Raw genomic sequence first — 21689 nt, forward strand, 5'->3', positions numbered from 1 at the left:
CACTAAGTAGGATTTTTTTTTTCCATCATGAAGGTTCACACTGTGAACTGTTTGTCGTTTTTTATAATTCACAGCCACAACCCACAGGAACATTTCCCCAGGACAATTTTAGCTTCAACAGTTTTCTGGGGAAGGATCAATCTGGCATTCTCTTGATTTTTGTTTAAGGTAACATTAGCTAATGTTACTCCCAGAGTGTCCTTTTTAGCAATATGAATCAAAATAATGATAACTCAGGATATGACATCATACACATAATAACTAATAATCTAACATCAAACTAATGACATCATCACATAATGTAAAGGCAACCTGGTGAATTTTATGTAGAATGTAACATATGGAATAAGAACTCTGAGTTGTGTTGATTGTGTAACACTGAATTTAGCTTGTTGAGATGTTGAGAGAGACAACTGGAGATAAATGTTAGCACTGAATATATGTTTAGCACGCATCTTTAGTAAATCCTTCATACAAAACTGGAAACTGAACAGCAACCTCAACAACAAAAAAAGAACTAAGATTTACTAAATGGCTCTGTTTGTGGCTGTCTTTGGTGCTGAAACTAACTGTAATTTCAGCACCATGGGCAGCAGACAGGCTGTCTAGGACTTCAGAACTCTCTCAGAAGTGCTTTGCTTTACTTAATACCTTTGTGCACAAGGGACTTTTTGTTACAGAGTAACTGTAAGGAGAGTGAGGCCTCTGAGTGAGCCCATGGTCACACATAATTTCTTTAGTTCCGCTACACCTTTGTGGTTTCCCTGAATATATATAAATCTTGGCGGCGGTAACAGTACAGTACAATTTACATTAGTGCAATAGATCATTATGCCTTTGTAGGAATAGGCACTGTATTCACTCATAATTAAGAGAATAGAGTCAAAATGTGGGATAATCAACTGAGTTCTTATGAGTTTACATGTAAAAAAAAATTTCAAACCACCAATTAAGTTACAATCCAGTAAAAACTGCAATTAACGTTTTACCACTAGGTGGACCCATGCTACAATTTTAAGTAAATCATATGGCAACACTGGGATTATAAAATTACAAATTTCTTATTAAGACTGATAAATTATTTTTTAAAAGTCCAATTTTCCTTCTATAAAATTGATGTTTTTTATTGACATACATAATCCATACCTTTAGCCTGTGCATTATTGCATGGACCAAGAAAAGGCTTTTGATATGCAGAAGCTGAAAGCAACAGTACATTTGTGGTGTGAGTAGAGTTCACATCTCTAGTGGTGGAGTGACATTCTTACAAAGTGAAGACCAGTTTTTGACCAACAAACACGTTACTCCTGCAAACAAATTCCACATCAAATTTGAAAATGAATCACACAAGCTGAACATGTGCAATTAAAATACACCCTGTTTTATGTTTTATGCACTGTGAGTAAAAAAAATAATGCTCTGAAATTAAATGCTCCTTTAAATATCTGTTCAAACAATTTGAAAGTCTCAGGTAGCCAGTACTGTGGCTGCTGTAATTCCACATGCTGTTGTAACAGATACAGTTGTACTGCGCCTTTAAGAGGGAGCTTTATGGTTATGTAGATTGAGTAACTGAGAGAGTGAGTGTGTGTGTGTGTGTGTGTGTGTGAGGGGAGAACCGTCACCTTTCTGTTCGTCTTCTCAACACTCATTTTTCTTTGGTAACGCTGTACGGTGCTTTTTACTGTTTCCTTTACGTATAAGTACAATGATGGTAGCCGTGTGACCTGGCTTGAAGTGGTCCAGGAGAGAATAAAAGTCTTTCAGATTGTCCACACCAGTGTGTGTCACTCCATGTTAACTCCACGCATCGCGGTTACCCCATAGCACCTGTTCCTCACTCCAGGTAAGAAGCGTTACACTGTTTTCATTAATAAGCCTTTGAAGTACTTTGGGTGTCGTAGTGAAATGAACTGACCAAACAGCAGTGAGGGAGGTTATGTTGGGTCTCACCCCCTGAGCTTCTACATCGTGTCTCTGTGACAAAGGACGGAGCCACTTAACTAAGAATGAGACCGTCCTCACTGACAATGTGAGAATATCTGATAGATCACTGACTGATAAGGAAGAAAGAGGACGTACCACATGACAACTTACAAAACCTACCGCATTTCTATATTTGGTGTGTGTTGTGGTTAGTTTGTCAGTTTCATCTGAATACACTTCCTCTCCACTATAAGTGTAGCTGTGAAGTCATTCAGTAGACTGTATTGAAGAGTGTGTACGGTGTGTATCAGCAGTCCTGCTGTAGCTGTGTGTAGTGTGTGTGTAACTCAGTAAGAATGCAGGTGTGTGTTTATCTGCTCCTTGTGCTCCACGCTGCTGATGGTGAGTGTTACCTTCTCTCTACAGGTGTTATCCTCATACATTAAATTTGCACAAAGGTATTTATATCTGAGAGCAGCAGCTCACTACTTACCCCAGATTCTGTCTATCTATCAAGAAATGTTTGAAGTCCAAATTTTGCCTCTTTAGTTTAGAACAAAAGCTGTTAAATGCGAACGTTGCTAACAAACACTGGAGGTCAACAGAAACTCAAATATAGCCTTCGTAAATCCATGCCCACAAACTTCTCTCAAGCCGGTCAAACCGCACCCAAGTGTTAATAAATGTCTCCCAGACTAGTCGGTGTGTCGTATAACTCACTGTGAACTAGACAAGTGAAGAAACACGTCACCGGGAAGCGACCTGGATGAGGTTTGAGGACATGTAGCTCGATATCTGACTTATTTACAAATCCTATTAGCTATCGTTGCTGTTGGCTTCCAATGTTTGTTAGCAACGTTAGCAGCTTTTTGTTCTAAAGGAGCGAAATATGGACTCCAAACATGTCTTGTCCACCCGAGTTAAGGGAGAATAAAGTAAATTTGATTCTTCGTTGACCTGACCCGTTAAGTGGCACTGAAATCTGCGCTGTGGTTCAGTCCGGTAGAGAGTAACCGCTGCTAATTACTTGCTAATTGATAATTAGTTACTTCAGACCAGCATAAGGTAGGAATTGTAGGGACATTAGTAAGACTGACAAAATTGAGAAATAAGAAAAGTACAAGAGTATTGTGACTCTTAAAAGGATAATTTTGCTCTATAAATCTGTACATTTATAAAAAAAAAAAACGTTTTTTATTATGGTGTGGTATGTGAAATGTGCTCACTTGTTTATTTCTGTTTGTGTTATTTATTCCTCACTTGTTCATTCTGTGTATGATGCAGCTCTTGTCCACTACCCACTTCTGTATCCAGCTGCCTGCCTGTGAGGTCACACCTCATTGTGCTTGATTGTATATGTGGTACAGTCCTTTACGTGTGGTGTATGATGTATGTGTTTGGTGCTTCTGTTTGTTTTCCCGAGTGTGGGTGGGTTTGGGGGAGAGACTACAGAGGATTCTGATCTCATGAATTTTGACATGCCCATCATATCCCTTATTGAGCTAGCAGTCAAACAAGTCAGTACTACTCTATATTACCATGGAGACCAGAGGAGGGGCAGAGCTCACTCCCTGCAGGTTAAAGAGCTGGACTGGTACTGAATAAATCCATTTCAATCAGGAGGTCTGCCCCTCCTCTGGTCTCCATGGTAATATAGAGTAGTACTGACTTGTTTGACTGCTAGCCAGACAGCTGTCTCCCAATGTGAAGACAGTGTTTGTTTGTTTGTTTGTTTTAGCCTATTTATATGGTTTACCCCCATGTTGCTCAGGGACACTTACTATAGTACTTCCTGACACTTCGTACAGTGTAGTGACTCAGATTAGGCTGGACCCCTGCTCAGCTTTCCTGAAACACAGCACATGCTTAACCATATGGTCAACCAAAGTGGCCCAAAGCTCATCTGTGATGGTTGCTCTTCCTCGTCCTCATCCTCTCTTTCCAATATTGGCCTCCATTGATATCCAACCAAGACATCAAGCCTGTGGCCTCTTTATAGTGCTCAGGCTCTACAAATAGTATAGTGCTCCATGTACAAATTAGTCATAAGTGTCTTCACCTATGAGTACTGGGTTTGGTTAATTGATAAATGGATGCATCATTTGCATTTGAGGGTTTTCTATAAGAAATGATGTGTCCAATATAGAGAATTGTGTTTAGCGTATTGAAAAAAAATGTGTTTTAGAAATACAAAATGAGTGTAAATCAGAGAAGGTGCTTTTGGTTTAGTATAACAGGTCAGGAGATGGGCTACATAAGTTAGTGGTTTCAATTATTGTCACATGTCCCTGTTTTTGTGTCTTGCAAAAAACTAATATCACAAAGACAGTATAGTTTCCCAGCAAGCACCTCTTCCTCCTACCAAACTTGGAGCACTGTTTATCAGTTTAACAATACATAACTAATACTGTCTCTCTCTCTCTCTCTCTCTCTCTCTCTCTGGCTCACACACACACACACACACACACACACACACACACACACACACACACACACACACACACACACAAAAAAAAAACATGCACAGCTGTTGCAGGATGGCCAGACCCACATCTGAAGGACTTGGAGAAAGACAATTTTACACACACAGTAAATGTACATTCAAAGTGATACTTGTAGATGCAAAAACACCCCCTCCCCCACCCTGCCCTGCTCTCTCTCACACTCACACACTCTCTCTCTCTCTCTCTCTCTCTCTCTCTCTCTCTCTCTCTCTCTCTCTCTCTTCTTGTTGGGTGTTTGGGTTTCAAGTTCTCCTATGTTGTTCTTCTTATCTTAGAGGATTAGAAAAATTTACAAATAAAAAATGAACAAATAAGAAAAAACTAAAACCATAAAGACAGTACAGTTTCCCAGTATGCACCTCTTCCTTCTCACATATGTATTGCTAAACTTGGTGCCCTTTAGCAATACATAAATAACACACACACACACACACACACACACACACACACACACAGACACACACACACACAGACATGCATATGCGCATGCTTCCTTTTTGGGTTCGTGATCTTAAAATTCTGCTGTGCTGTTCCTCAGAGTGGTGTGTGAGCAAAATGTTTACTTCTTTCACACACCCACGAAGATTGTCAAACAGTCTCCAAATCCTCATCAGTGTCAGTGATCTAGCTCTGAACTTCATGGTTTAATCAGTCAAACACTAACTGACTCTGGCAGCATAAATTCACTCCAGTGACTCCAGTTTAAAGACTTTTCTTATTTAATCCCAAGTTATTCTGATGCCACCATAGTCATAGCTACCAGTTTACAGATGTGAAAATTCCCAGCATGCACCGCTTCCTCCTGACATATGTATTGCTAACCTGGTTGCACTGGGTGCTACGTGTGAAATGTGCTCACTTGTTTATTTCTGTTTGTGTTATTTATTCCTCATTTGTACATCAATTGGCCAGGAGGCTTAGACAGCCCATGCTGGGGGTTTTGTCTTTTTACAGTTTTAATTTTATTTTGTTGTTGTTGTTGTTACAGTGCAGTGCACACTAGCCTACAGCCTCAGTTAGTTACTTTATAGATATCCACCATCATCAAACAGCTTTTGGCAGCTTTAACAACAAAAAGAACAAAGTAACTAAGAGAAAAGGTGAGAATGTTTCTACTTCCTGTGATAACTGTTGGGTTGTGATGACATTGTACTGTCTACATCCAAAGTGGTCTTTACTTTGGTGACTCCTTTAGTGGTTCTGTGTTAGTGGGTGGATTTCACAGCTTCACTTAAGTAGTTTTTTCTTAATAGTATGAAAACTACAACATGATCATAGACTGCTGCATTCCACCTGTACTTTATGAATAATATGAATATCAGACCATACTCATGTTTACCTGATTAAGTGATCAATGTTTATTTTGATCAGCATGTAGTCTAGAGCTCTTCCTGTCTGATCTGTCTAATATTTGCTAAGCTACACATTCAGTTTGGCCCTCTGATCACTAAGTGCAGGAGTGAAATGATGTGACCAAACAGTGCTGAGGGGGATCACTGTGTAGCACTACTTCTTACTGCAGGATCACTTTACTGAGGATGGGGACTGAACACTGGCAGCTCAGGAGGAAGTGATGACACTAGAAAGACACTGTTTCACTGTTAGATTTAGTCTGTATGTGAGAGAGAAAGAAGTGGAGGAATAATTTATTTTGCACTTGAACACACTTCCCCTCTACTGTGGATATTAGTGGGTGGAGAATTTCAGTGGAGTTCTACTGAGAGAGTTGTAGAGTTCCAGGTCATAGTTGTGTGGAGATTCTCACAGACTGTAGTCTGGGCTACAGTTTTCAGTGTTCAGTACACTGTAGTTTTGTAGAGTGTATAAGATGTGTAGCAGCATTACTGCTGTAGCTGTATGTAGTGTGTTGTGGAATGCAGCTGTGTTTTTATCTGCAGATTTGTTTTTACTTTCTTTTTGGAAATGATGTGCAGACGAAGTCCTGTGAAGCGTTTGAGGTTCTTCCTTATTGTACTGCTAAAGGATTCGAAGCATTGGAGCATTGAAAGCTGGTGACAAAACAGCGACACCTGGTGGTTTTCAGAAATTATAGCAGGCATAGATTCAAAACTGCGCAGCACTATAAACAATACAACACTGCACCGCCTTCATATGTCATTAAAAAAAAAAAAAAGATCAGTAATGATGTTTCGTAATTAAATTCAGCAATAATTAGTTTAGAATCATTGTTTCCCTTTTTATGTGAAAACATAATACAAAACTGTACTGGGAGACAACAGGCTGATGTAATGAAACATTTACCCTCCCTTTTGGGTTCTATAATTTGCACATTTCCAATTTTTTAGTAAAAAGATAAAGCTTCCAAATTATAGGACAGTGTCAAACTTATGAAACAGTCTCAAGCTCATCCTGTGTATCTGTGATGTTTGAAGCTTCAAACAAGATTAGTCACATGTTATTAGTAACTTTAGTGGTAATGTTAGTGGTAATAGTAACTTTAGTGGGAAGGGAGAGAAGGAAGGAGGGAGGGAGTGAGACAATCAATAATCAGTATAATCAGACATTTAAATCTTATAACTTGATGGTCATGCATACATCATACCAACATCTATTGGGAAATCTCTTAGTGATTTCCAGTACCATCATCAGTTGGCTGGTACCATCAGTACCATCAGGTGGCTGGACCTAATAATTACGAATGTCATATATAATAATAATTAATTATGTCATATGTAATAATAACCATTTTACATGTACATGTGCAGCCATGTTTAATAGTGAAGGCCTTTATCCTGTGTGTTTCTGCAGGTTGCATGTTGGTAGGGAATCTGAGGACAGACGACATCACTGCATACGCAGGAGACTCAGTACTGCTGCCCTGCTCCTGTACTGACCCACACGCCAAACCTGAGAGTTTCACCTGGAGGAAACGCAACACAAGCAGTAAAACATGGGACGTGATCACCAGTGAGAGTGAACAGTACAGAAACAGAGTTCAGCTGGGTACTGTTCACTCTCCAGGAAATCTCTCTCTACTCATATCACACCTGACTGAAGAGGATGAGGGAGTCTACAGCTGTTATCTTAACCAGTGGAACTATAAAGCCATCAGACTCACCATTAAAGGTAAAACACGGTATTTGATCCAAATCCAACTGCAAATGATAAATCCAGCTTTAAGGTTTTCTTATGTATCCACACTAGCAAAGTCTTGGTTGTCTGAGTTACTTGTAGACTTTCTGCTGTCATATTTGTTGTTGTGCTGTCATCTGTGCACATTACCAGTAACGTTTAGTTCAGTGATGGTCAAATACTCCTTTAATTGTAACAAATATCTTGGGCAGTTCAAGTAAGAATGTCTCAGGTTTTTAACACACATGCTTCTTTGTTTTGGTTTTTCTGTTCCGACCCCTCGTTTGTTTTTTCTGTCACTGTTTTCATCTTTGTCTAGTTTGCATTCGTTAATCTTTGTATAAATATCCCTTGTTTTATCGTCTTGGCTGTGGGTCTTTGAATGTGCGCTCTCTCGTCCTCCCGTGAGTTTATTGTTGTTTGGTAACGTTATTAGCCTGCTCGTTATTCTAGTGTTTACTGTTTAACTTTCTTCTTGCTAATGATGTGCAGACGAAGTCCTGTGAAGCGTTTGAGGTTCTTCCTTATTGTACTGCTAAATGATTCGAAGCTTTGGAGAATTGAAAGCTGGTGACAAAACAGCGACACCTGGTGGTTTTCAGAAATTATAGCAGCCATAGATTCAAAACTGCGCAGCATTATAAACAATACAACACTGCACCGCCTTCATATGTCATAAAAAAAAATGGATGATCAGTAATGATGTTTAGTAATTAAATTCTGAAATAATTTGTTTAAAATCATTGTTTCCCTTTTATGTAAAAACAACAGGTTGGCGTTATGAAACGTTTACTCGCACTTTTGACTTCTATAATTAGCACATTTCCAATTTTTTTTAGTAAAAAGAAAAAGCTTCCAAGTTATAGGACACTGCCAAACTTATGAAACAGTCTCACCCTCATCCTGTGCTTCAGTGACATCTGAAGCTTCGAACATCGTTAGTCACATGTTGTTAGTAACTTTAGTGGTAATATTAATGGTAATATTAACTTTAGTGGTAATAGTAACTGATGCAAGCTTCGGTACACTGTGTGATACGAGCTTCGATGCCTTAGTATCAAATGTTACATCACAATTTTATTGTTTCTGCACAGTTCCTGTATCATTTTTCTCCCTTTTTGGTGTTCCATTTAGTCAGTGTTTAGTTTGCATCATTTTGTTAATTTTGCCGTTGTGTCTACCTGTTTTGCAAATGAAGAACTTTCATTTACATGCATCAAGTCCTGTCTGCCTCTGCCTCTGCGTTACATAATCGTTCTGAAAACTGCACAGTGTGCAAATCAGTAATGTTGGTGGACCAGCTGGATCAAAATCACTAATGTGTTCTTATTTTAGATTTTTGATTTAAAACATCTAAAATAAGAAGCAAGGCTTTGCTATGACAAGTTGCAAATGGGCATAAACAAACAGTCATAAAAGTTGATTTAGTCAATGTTGATGTTAGCTTGACATTACAAGTGACATATTTGGAGCTTCTGTTACTGTAATTATTTACCCCTGTCCCACTTACCTACAACCAAAGGCAGAGGTGCAGGCAAAGGTTTAATGCACATAAAACTACAAAATGTATCTGATTCCAAATTATTCCTGTAATTACAATTTATATTCTGAAGAGAATGCTCTACTGCATTGTCTAATGTGTTATGAGAATATGCATAACCACCTTTCTAAAATTCCTGTCTTAATACATCCTGCTTTGTCAGCGGTTCTGTCAACCTAACATAGGATTTGACCTACTAAACGTGCAGTGCAGAGATTGGATACTTTACAGGAAACTGGTGTCAGCAGTCTAAATATATAGAAAAATATAGCTGGCTCTTCACTCAGCCTCAATCCACCAGTGCAGAGAATTTTGACTACAGCTTTGGACTTCCTCTCTCTTAATAAATTATCAAGTGATTAACATCATCTGCGAGTGTCTGGACTCCATCAGTCTCATTACAAATACTACACGGAGAGCCGAGCTTCATGAGTTCAATGTAGCAAGGGGTTAATTACCATAATAGAAGAGAAGTAGATACACAATAGAATAGAATAGATATTATAATGAAACCAATTAGAATAAAATAGATATTATAATGAAACTCTGTAAATAAGTTACAGAAATGTGGCACAGAAAATACTTTCTAAATGTTACCTAAGTGCCAGATTGAGAGAAAGACAACATGGACATTAAAGAAGGTGAAGTGGGTGGCCAGGCCAGGAACAGTAGAGCATGTCTGCTGGGGCATCCAGGCAGAAAAAAGAGAGCGAGAAGGAGAGACAGAAATAGAATGTGACTGAGAGAGAGCATGACAGAGAGAGAGAGGGAGAGAGAGAGAGCACAAGCCCAAGGGAGAGATTTCTCCAAATGTACGTCTTCAGTCCACCAACTCTGCTCCAGCTCCACTCTCAGCTCTGCTCCAGCATTAACTCCTTATGGTTCAGAATTTCTTTAGTCTTATCTTGATTGATCAACAGCAGAGTTTGTCCAACACTGACTAATCAAAGAGTGACCACATACGAGCAGCATCCCTGTCATAGCACATCCGAGAGGAACCCACAGCTGGTAGAGTGATTTACTGTCCTGAATAACAATTGATGAATAACAATATCTCTGCAAGAGACCACAGATGACCACAACAGTTGGGGCAAACAAGAACAAGACTTCTTAGTCGAGAGTTTGGCGTACACATATAAATATGTTATGATTTTCTTGGTTGAAATGACATAGTATGCCATGACAAATGACGTTGTAGCTCAGTCTCTCTGTGTACACATATCTCAGCTACCTGTATGAGGGCATTATGGAATTTGTAGTTCATGAAGCATTTATGTACAAAGTCTTGTAATTTTGCTCTTTTTATTAGCTTAATTTTGTAGCTGGTTGGGTTGAGGCTTTAAATGAGAATTTTCTGGAATGTCTATGGAAATACTGACCAATATGCTTCCAGATCCAAGACTGTTGAATAAATGTGTGATCACTGTTCTCCCTCTGACATATGCTGCCTGCTAAGGCATCTTATTTAGGTTCAATTTAAAGGCAGCATCAGACACTAAATCTGCAGTATAAATAATCTTTCACACCGAACATGAGAAAAATCTGCCTGGTGAAAAACCTCATTCACTTGAAGGGGCAAGAGCTTTACTTGCTTCTTTCTGAAAGAAAAGCAGCTGCTATTCTTATACTAATTATTAAAACAATGTCACAAGTAGTGTTAGCTGTTTTCTGAAGGACTACGTTCCCCAAAATTACACAATACCAAGACCGCCTGTAATCCCCTCATTTTGCTCCACCCATGTGAAAACATGAGCGAGGTGGCAGTTAGATGTGACCGACGCTTAAGTCTTCATACATGATGGGAATGTAATTAGAATGGGAATCTAACTGGATCATGTCTGTTACTCAGACCTTTGCCTGTACAGACAACACCAGACCCCTCACTAGACACACAGACAAACTCATTGAGATCAGGTGGAAAACTGAACAAACATCAGCACTTCAAGAATCTGTAGCATTTGTTGTATGTGCCACTTGATTGCTGTAACAGCTGGAGTGCCGCAGGGCGCGGAGCAGGACGCACAGACTCCCTCGACTTTGACAGACATTTATTGATACTTAACGCTTACGACGACGGCACTCACACAACATAAACGGATAACACGAATACACGTAACACTGCAGGAACACTAACGACGGCAACACAAACATATACGTTTAACATGAATACACGTAGGACTAGCAACACAAACAATGACCAACACTAATGCACACACCAACAGGGGTTTAAATACACACAGACACACACAACATTAAACCAGGGGCAGGTGTGTGCCTTCATGGGGGCGTGATTACAGAACAAAAAGTGACTTCAACTGCAGGCGGTGGGCCGTACCACGTGACCAGTGGTGAGGGGAGCGTTCCGTGACAATTGCTGACTTAATATAAAGAATTCTAGTGAAGGCTTCCACACTGATGCGCTATCACAGAGTTACATATATTGTGTCTGACCTTTATTTAACTGTTAGTTTTATGGCATTACTTAAGACATTCACAATCATATAAACATCAAAATGGAACACTTTATTTCAGGACCAGGGCAAACGCATCACTTTCAGTACAAAGTAATTTACAACAGAGTCATATGGGAGTTTCATTTCAGCTTCATCACCCAGTTTCAAGAAAAGGAAGGTACTACATGGTTTGAGGTGCTCACATCTGTTCAGATTTACTAGTTGCCTCACTTGGTAAGTGACATCTAATCATTATTATCACATACTGAAGGTCTTCTATTGGTGTGTTTCTGTAGGCTGTATACTGGAACATCACAGGATCTCCGAAATCACTGCATACACAGGAGACTCAGTACTGCTGCCTTGTTCCTGCACTGACCTACACACCAAACCTGAGAATTTCACCTGGAGGAAACGCAACACAAACAGAAACTCATGGGATGTGATCTCCAGTGAGAGTGAACAGTATAGAAACAGAGTTCAGCTGGGTACTGCTCACTCTCCAGGAAATCTCTCTCTACTCATATCACACCTGACTGAAGAGGATGAGGGAGACTACAGGTGTTATATTAAAGACAAAGAATACACATACATAAGACTTTATATTTCAGGTAAAACATTATTAGCAACCACATTCCTAATATCAATGAAAACCTCATAAGTCGATTTAGTCTCTCCACCATGAACTTACTTTTTAAACATACAAATAAATGTAATATAAATACATTCACCACACACTTTATTAGACACACATACATCAGATATTACTAAAATTCAAAAACAGGACATTTAAAAGTAGAGAAACACCATTACATATTTATGTATATAACATGTGGACCACATTATCCTCAGATATTAGTCAGGTACAGCAGTGTTACTGGATTCAGTGCTACTGGTAGGCTGAGAGTGTTCTGACAGTGAAAGATATCCAGCCAGCAGTGTTTCAGTGGTCAGACACTGATCATGACTGGAGTTGGAGGATGGTTAACACTAACTGTGTAATAGACCAGATGGGCTAGAACCACTGACTCTACAAATACAAGATTTTTCTCAACCATTCATATTTATCAAATGTGATGGAGCATAAACTATTGCATAAAGAGAGAGAGAAGGAGGGAAGCAGAGAGAGAGAGAAGGAGGGAGGCAGAGAGGGAGAGAGAGAAAGGAAAAAAAAATAAGAGCAGATAGAAGAGTCTCCTCTCACAGCTGGTGCTGACACTGAGTTCATTAACATACACTAACACTAACACATCAGGACCAGTCTGAAGTACAAACAATCAGACCAAACCAAATTATTACACTTCACAAACTAAACTACATCACCCACTGGAACACAAACACAAGCACAAAGCAAAATGCAACGTTATCTGGCCCTAAAACGTCAGTACACTGTAGCAGACGACCTGTACACAGTGACTGACATTAAACACAGAACCACGTTGACAAAGTCCAGACTCAGAGAACACAGCCTGGCCGTCCAGACCAGCCGATATAAATGTCATGGCTGCCCAGAGAACAGAGACTCTGTCAGCAATGTAAATATGATACTGTAGAGACAGAGCTGCACTTCCTCACTGAATGTGAAAAATTCATCCAAATACGGCAAATTTACTTTACAAAATTTGAGACAATCCACCCCAACTTTAAGTGTCTGTCTAACACTGACAAACTGCCCATCCTACTGGGCGAAAAGAAGGAAAGCAGCGCTTTAGCTGCGTGATACATATCTGCCTGCCATAAGATGAGGGACAGTGATTAACCCACCCAAACACACACACACACACACACACAAACAGACTATATTACCCAGTTTATAAAAGTTACCTAACTATTTATTATTATTAACTATTTATTATTAACTATTTATTATTATTATTATTATTATTATTATTATTAACTATTTATTATTTTCCATCATTATTATTTATTCATTTTCCTTTCTTTTCACTTCTTCCCTTTTACTTCTAATTATTATTATTTCAGACCAATTACAGTTTCTCTTCAAGTTCTTTATCATAACAGAATTCTTAATTTCCATAATTGCAAAGGTTGTAATGTTGTGTAATGTTCATGTTATAATACTGCTTTGGCAATACTACAATACTATAGTTGTATATGCTCATGCCAATAAAACTTACTGAACTGAAATGCACTGAGAGAGAGAGAGAGAGAGAGAGAGAGAGAGAGAGAGAGAGAGAGAGAGAGAGAGAGACTTGACTCAGAAGTCCCTAATTCATTCATTCAGAAAATGACTGAAGGACACACTGCACCTACAGAGCCCTGCAGCTTCAGACGTAGCCAACGTATCACCACCACTGACACACAGAGGAGTGAACACGTCTGCTTGGCCAAACTGTACATACATCAGTTCTGTAGTACAAAATCTAAACATGTTAAATACATAACAGCCCTGAACCCTCATTACTTATAACTGATCACACTTTTCTAATCTTGCAGAGGCTCCATATAAACCTGTAAATTCTCCTCCAGTGGACACTGACACAACAAGTCCAACAGCTTCAACTAAACCTGCTACTACAATGACGTCTCCAACAGGTTAGAAGACATTCAGTCCATCCACTTCCAATGGAGGTAACACACATTGGTTTAACGAGTGTGGGGCAGGATGCAAGCGTGACTTAGCCTGGTTTGATGCGTTTTTGTTTTTAATGAAAATGAAAGCGCACGTGAACTTACTGTGCTAATGTTGCATACACAAGGTAATACAAGCGATTAAGGCAAAATAACTGACATTAGTGGTTGTACAGGATTGGGCTTTATAGGGTAAATAATGAGGGTGAGACTAGACCCAGGTGACGGGGGTAAGTGAAAGGGGAAACACAGGACCCCTGTGTGAGGGCATGAACAACACAAAGCATGTGGAGGAACAAAAACAAACAAAGGAGCACATGGGGAGGAGGATGGTGGTGAGAGGTGTTACAGTAGCACCCACACCCTCCTTAACACGGGGCTCCTGTGTGATGGTGGTGAGGGGTGTTACAGTAGCACCCACACCCCCCTTAACACGGGGCTCCTGTGTGATGGTGGTGAGTGGTGTTACAGTAGCACCCACACCCCCCTTAACACGGGGCTCCTGTGTGATGGTGGTGAGGGGTGTTACAGTAGCACCCACACCCCCCTTAACACGGGGCTCCTGTGTGATGGTGGTGAGGGGTGTTACAGTAGCACCCACACCCCCCTTAACACGGGGCTCCTGTGTGATGGTGGTGAAGGGGTGTTACAGTAGCACCCACACCCCCCTTAACACGGGGCTCCTGTGTGATGGTGGTGAGGGGTGTTACAGTAGCACCCACACCCCCCTTAACACGGGGCTCCTGTGTGATGGTGGTGAGGGGTGTTACAGTAGCACCCACATCCCCCTTAACACGGGGCTCCTGTGTGATGGTGGTGAGGGGTGTTACAGTAGCACCCACACCCTCCTTAACACGGGGCTCCTGTGTGATGGTGGTGAGGGGTGTTACAGTAGCACCCACACCCCCCTTAACACGGGGCTCCTGTGTGATGGTGGTGAGGGGTGTTACAGTAGCACCCACACCCTCCTTAACACGGGGCTCCTGACGTGCATAACAGTTGACAAGGGAGCCCAAGCCCGGCGTCACACAGCAGGGTCTGGGGAACCTGGACAAGGACAGGTGGAAAAGGAGTAAAAAAAGGGGCAAGTCCATCGGGTGAGGGGTGGAAACAGGACCTTGTACCACAACCAGAGACCTGACAGCAGGCTGGACAGGAGATGACTGGGTTCCAGCTTGGGCAGTGGGATGGACGGGAGCCCGGCTGAGAGTAGGAGCACGGGATACGGGATAACAGGAGCCGAACCACAGCTGGGATTGGGACAGTTACAAAGATATGAATGGGAACAGACAAAGGCAGACACTGGGACTGGTAGGGTAACAATGAAAAGTCGTGTCAGTCCAAGCACAACAGAGATGTGACAGGAGGTGGCCAGGCCAGGAATGAGGGAGAATGTCTGCAGAGAGCGAGAGAGAGAGAGAGAGAGAGAGAGAGAGAGAGAGAGAGAGAGAGAGAGAGAGAGAGAGAGAGAGAGAGAGAGAGAGAGAGAGAGACCCCCCCGGGACAGCTATTCTGCTCAGGTGAAGACTAATCCACTCCATGAGGACTTGACCCAGCAGTCCCTGTTTCATTCACTCACAGAAAATGACTGAAGGACACACTGCACCTACAGAACCTGTAACCTCACACTTATAAAATATAACAAAATATAAATGTAAACATGTAAAACGCATGAAAGCACAGAACCTTCAGTACTTTCAACTCATCATATTTTCTATTCTTGCAGAGGCCCCACATTCATTCTGTTCATCAACTACCACTGAATTTAAGATGCATTTGTTCAATAATATTCTTCCATCAACTCCATAAAATGATTCCCCACTATATACTGCTACTACGAATGCTACTACTAATGATAATAATATCAGTAGTAAACAACATTTAGTTTAACATTTAGTTTAAGAGGGAGTGTTTGGAAGAGGAAACAGTTCACAGTTGTGTTAAATAAATGTATTCTGCTGCTGTGTAAGACTAGGGTCAGTGTTTGTTGTGTTGTTACAGTCTCTCCTCAGACTCTGCCCTACATCCCCTTTGCTTTGGTCAATGTGATCTTCCTCCACATTATCGTGGCTGTGGTTTATTACACCAAGAGAAACAAAGGTAAAAATCTCATTAGCAAGCTGTTATAATCAGATTGTTTTCTCATTGTGTCCATTAACATCCATTTTACCATGTGCAGAGTCAGATCCTGAATGAACTGAGTTGTTCTTGTTCATGTGACCTGCTTCAGTGTCAGAAATGAGCAGAGTTCACTATAACACTGCTGGTGGAGATGGAACAGCTAGTCTGCAGTAGAGAAGAAAACCAAGAGAAATCAACAGACCAGCTACAGACCTACACACCTGTTTAACAGACCTGCCACACACATCTGATCAGCGTTAAGTGGCACTGAAATCTGCGTTGTGGTTCGGTCCGGTAGAGAGGAACCGGTGCTAATTACTTGCTAATTGCTAATTAGATACTAGCATAAAGTAGGACTTGTAGGGGCAGGACAATCTAGAACTAAATTCTGACTCCAACAAGCATCATTTTTGCTTGTCTGTAAAAAAATGTATTGCGTTTTATTATTACATTATCATATTTTTCCCAAAGAATATTTTTTTCTGCATTTTATGTGTGTATTTCTATTGAAGGATTTTTTGATATTTGAATTTTAAATAGCAGCATATTTTTTTTCTGTTCTTAATCATGCCTTTTAAAGTCAAATGCCAAACTGTTGGCTGTACGCATCACTTCCACTTCCACATAAATAAAGAGTCAAATCAGGACAGAGAGTTGTGGTTTCTGTTTACAGACACTGATAACCACACACATCATGAAGGTGTTTGTGGTGCAGTTTGACAGCAGAATGTGTGTAGAGTGCAGTTCACTGACAGCAGTTGGATATGCCACTATCTGTTGGACATCACTATCTGTGATGTGTCTATCTGGGGGGGAATTGGCACACACACACACACACACACACACACATGGCACCATGGCAGCATGCTTTCTGTCACATTCACTCCAGTGACTCCAGTTTAAAGACTTAATTAGTCTTTTTTTTTTCTTTTGTCACTGTGGCCAAAGCAATGAGTTTACAAATGTGAAAATTCCCAGCATGCATCTCTGTCACCTCCCATATGTTTTGCCACAGCAATTGGCCAACAGCTCTGAACATGTTATACTAAAGGCTGTCCTTATTCAGTCATTTTACTGATATCTACATCTCAAGGTGCAAACTTCATGATTAAACCCCCATGTCATCTCTTGGAAAGATTGAATCAAAAACATACTGAATGAGTGATGGAAATTTAAAAAAACATTTTTTTCTCTATACCTCTGCCCCAATCAAAAAATCATTTGCACAGAATATAACACAAAGAAGTAGTTATTAGACATGCTGAGACTGTACAGTGTAGTAGAGTTTGTGGAGAAGCATCATCCATCTCGGTTCTCCAAGTCAGTTTCTCCCACAGGATGGCAGTGCCGTCCTGGAGTGATAAAGGCAACATGAGTCAGAGGGAAACACCTGATAGCCAGAGTCCAGTCAGTGGGAGGAAGTGGACTGCCGTGTTTACACAGGTATGGTGGACACTCCCCCATCCTCCTCAGTCGGGGGTGATATGAGTAGAGAGAGATTTCCTGCAGAATCTTTAAGATGCTGAACTTTGCCTGTGTAACCCTGAGTCTGGTCAGTGGGGTAGATTTCTTTCTCTCTGAAGGTCCATTTAAGAGTGTGTGGTATGTGATGTTCAGTCCAGGAGCAGGTCAGTAAGACAGACCCTCCCACATGACCCTTTTGGTTCCCTCAGTTAATATGCAGTCTGTGAAAAACACCTGATGGAAACAGTTCATAATTCCCAGGATGAGGGCCTCTGCCATCCTTTTTGAGTATCAAACAGGCCTTGACCTCCATAGTAACCCACAGTACAATACACACTCTTTAGAAGTATAGTCTACTGAATGTTCTACAGTTACGGTGGAGAGGAAGTGTATTCAAATGAAATTTTGACAAACCTCTAACCCCAACACACACACCAAATGTTTCTGTAAGTTGTCATTTGATACATCTTCCTTTCTTCCTTAGCAGTCAGTAATCTATCAGATATTCTCACATCATCAGTGAGAATGTTGTTATTGTTAGTTTAGTGGTTCAGTTCAATGTTATAGAGACAACATGCGAAAGCCTATTATGAACCCCAGGAACAACCATCAGCTCCGCACAGCCACGCCCACTTGCACACCCCCCCGATCTGACTCACCGGAATTCTAGCGCATGCCTGTTCCTTTGTTTTTACCCTAATGGCCAAAATGTGTATTCTGTTCTTCAGTCTCCTCTACTTCAACTTAGGAACATGGAACACAAACTTATGTAGGCCTATTCTTGGTTTAAACATAATTCATTTCCCATCGCTCAGTTCTTCCATAATATTTTATTACTTTTCCATAATCAAGTCTGACTGCTTGATTTTATTCAAAAGTATTTTTCTTTAATTAATTAAGTACTGTATTTTCTCTTTAATTACTTATTTTAGTTAAGAGTAATTTTAACCTAGGTTAGATAGTTCATAAGGCGAGACAAACAATAGTTAACTTATGGCGTCACACAACCAACCCCAGATGTCACATTATGGCCTTTCTGGATTTCCATACTTTAGAATGATGTCATGGAACGCTCCCCTTCCTGCTGATCACGTGGTACGGCCCGTTACGTGCAGTGGGCGTTTCTCGTTGACTGTGACTTGTCTTGTTTGTAACCACACCCATGTTGTTTATCACACACCTGCACCTGGCTTAATCTCGTTATGTCTGTATGTATTTAAACCCCTCTTGGTGTGTGTATCGGTGTCAGTCACTGTTCATGTTGCCTTTGCTCATGTGCGTGTTCATCTTGTTCACGTTAGCCATGTTTGTATTCATGTATGCTGTTTACGTTACATGTGAGTGCCATTGTTTTTTGCGTGCTTTAATAAATGTCTGACTCCATCGAGGGAGTCTGTTAGTCATGCTCCTTGCCCTGCGGCACTCGGGCCATTACAAATGACCAAGTGTAGATTTCAATAAGACTGGTTGTGGTTTTCTTATTGGCTGTTTTGATTTCTTCCCTCTATAAAGAAATGAAAGTTAAAAAAGGACAGGAAATTCTGCTATGTAGCCTCACTGAAACACAGCCTTCAGCACTTCTGCAGTATACTGAGACAGAGCTGTCAGATAGCAGCAGTGAACAGTGTAGTTAAAATGCACCTCAACAACTAAAGGACCAGACTGCTGAAAACTCATCTCTTTAATGCTTGGTAAGTTCAATTTGACAGTATTCAATTATTCCACACTTTATTAACATGGAATGTTAGCTCGCATCAGCACTGTTTTACAAACCTTTACCTGCTAGAGTTACAGCTAAATTCTACAGCCCTTCTCTTGCATTTTTAGTTTGTTAGTAATTTTTTAGGGACTAGCATTATGGTAATTTACAGTGAGATGCATGTGTGCAGTGAAATATGAAATAAATATAAAATTAATGTGTATCAGTTAATTATTCAGTTAGAGATGCAAATCTGCTTTGAAAAAATGTTTGTGTTCAAAAACAAACTGAGCAAAGCTGAACAAAGACACATACGATAGAATTATGTTCATAGACTGCAGCTCAGAATTCAACACCATCATTCCTCAGTGTCTGGTTGAAAAGAGACTGCTGTGTCTGAACTCCTCCCTCTGCAGCTGGATCCAGGACTTTCTTGGTGGGAAAGCCCCATCAGTCTGAATCAGGATCACTGTCTCCAGCACTGTGTCCTGAGCACTGAGCTTCCCCAGTGTTGTGTGCTCAGTCCACTGTTGTTCACATTGCTGACCCAAAATTGTGCAGCAATGCACAGCTTGAACCACATCAAATTCACTAATGGCAAGACTGTGGGTTCTCATCAGCAGTGATGATGAGTCAGCGTTCAGAGAGGATGTCTCAGAACCCGTCAATGTCACTGAATGTGGAAAAAAACAAAAAAGATGGTGGTTGACTTCAGGAAAGTATGTAGTTTTCACTCTCCGATCAATATCGACAGCTCCTCTGTGAAAATCATTACAAGCACCAAGTTCTTTGGTGTCCACCTAGCAGAGAACCTCACCTGGACCCTCAATACCAGCTCCATAGCCAAGAAAGCCCAGCAGTAACTCCTACTTCTAGCTCATCCCCTGCCACTATCCTCACCATGTTCTACAATAGACAGCATCCTGAGTAACTGCTTCACTGCCTGGTTTAGGAACTGACTCAGACCACAAAACCCTGAGGAGAATAGTAAGAACAGCAGAAAAGGTCCTCAGGGTCTCTCTCCCCTCCATCATGGACATTTACAACACACGCTGCTTTCGCAAAGTTACCAGCCTTAGAGATGAGCCCACACTCCACTCACAAAAACTTTTCTCTATCTTACTGTCTCTGAAGAGGTACAAAACATGTCTGTTTTCAGTCATACTGCACAACAGTTTCTTCCCCCATGCCATCAGATTCCTCAACTCCCAGAGACTTACAACAAAAATTGTATTCCATTTAACAATACTGTGTTCTTAAATGAATGTACTGTTACCTCAGTGACTGCTGTATGCTATAAGCGTATTTGTTTATATGTCACAGTATGGTGCACTGGTTGGAGTTGCCTATATGTTAATATTTGTGCTGTATTTCATATTTATTGTTTACACATGTTCTCCTTTTGTGTTGCATCATGGTATTGTAGGCGCATTATTTAATTACCTGTTTATAGCTAGAAAGTGTCACGGTTGGTCAGCTAGTTAGCAGGGGAGACACACCCACCCCTGCTAAGGACTACACATTGCACCTGCCCCGTTCACAATCCCCTGATTACTAATTATTTTCACCCATTCCACATTCACTCCCTGCTCTATTTTAACCCCCAGATCTGAGGAGACGGAGCTGCACGTTAGCGGTCCTACTACGTTGAGTCGAACCATGCATGATCAATTGTCTAGAGGAAGACTAGCTCCTCTGTATTTGTATTTGAGGTTCCGTGCTTACATCACGGACAACCGATGGAGAATAAAGATTACCTCACTGCTGACCCGCCTCTCGCTTCCATTCACCCGCCGCCGTCACAGAAAGACAATAAAAAGCCTCTTGACTACTCTTTTGACCTCTGTTTACCGGACTCTAGATCCTAAGTTATGGGCCACCCATTGTATTACTTCTGTAACCAGGCCACATATTTGGTTTTTATCCCCTTCTGAAGATATGTCAATTTGCTGACTTCAAGTTGGCTTTATATTAGTTTCAAGCCTCTGTTTCCAGGGGGCATAGTGGAAGTGGCCTGTTGCTTGCATTCTGTATGCTAGGATCTTGAGCTTAACTACTACAGTGGTATATACCAGTTTGTTGGTTTCAGTTATACAGGTTGTTGGTATTGTGCTTATTGCTGCATTTACATTTGTGAGCATACTGTCTGATGGTAGCTTACCACGAAGTTAGGTGAGCCTGAAGCAGTGGATGACAGTAGTTACCTTAGTCATGACCATCATCTGCATGGCCACAGCTGGACCACACAATGTCCACATTACAGTTTGGCTCTGGTGGATTCCTGATGTAGTCTGACC

General features: G+C 40.8%; 1 protein-coding gene across 1 annotated transcript; it reads left to right on the forward strand.

The window, feature by feature from the left end:
* The first annotated feature begins 1601 nt into the window (after positions 1–1601).
* LOC145647730 (cell adhesion molecule CEACAM3-like) lies at positions 1602–16874 on the forward strand. The gene is made up of 6 exons (XM_081695479.1): positions 1602–1846; positions 7200–7517; positions 11813–12127; positions 13974–14072; positions 16110–16208; positions 16339–16874. The coding sequence occupies exons 2-6, from the start codon at positions 7205–7207 to the stop codon at positions 16401–16403; spliced, it is 891 nt and encodes a 296-aa protein (XP_081551605.1). The 5' UTR covers positions 1602–1846; positions 7200–7204; the 3' UTR covers positions 16404–16874.
* Positions 16875–21689: the final 4815 nt, after the last annotated feature.

The sequence above is a fragment of the Electrophorus electricus genome, chromosome 2 (genome assembly GCF_041902795.1).
Source record: "Electrophorus electricus isolate QZ-2024a chromosome 2, ASM4190279v1, whole genome shotgun sequence".
Taxonomy (NCBI): domain Eukaryota; kingdom Metazoa; phylum Chordata; class Actinopteri; order Gymnotiformes; family Gymnotidae; genus Electrophorus; species Electrophorus electricus.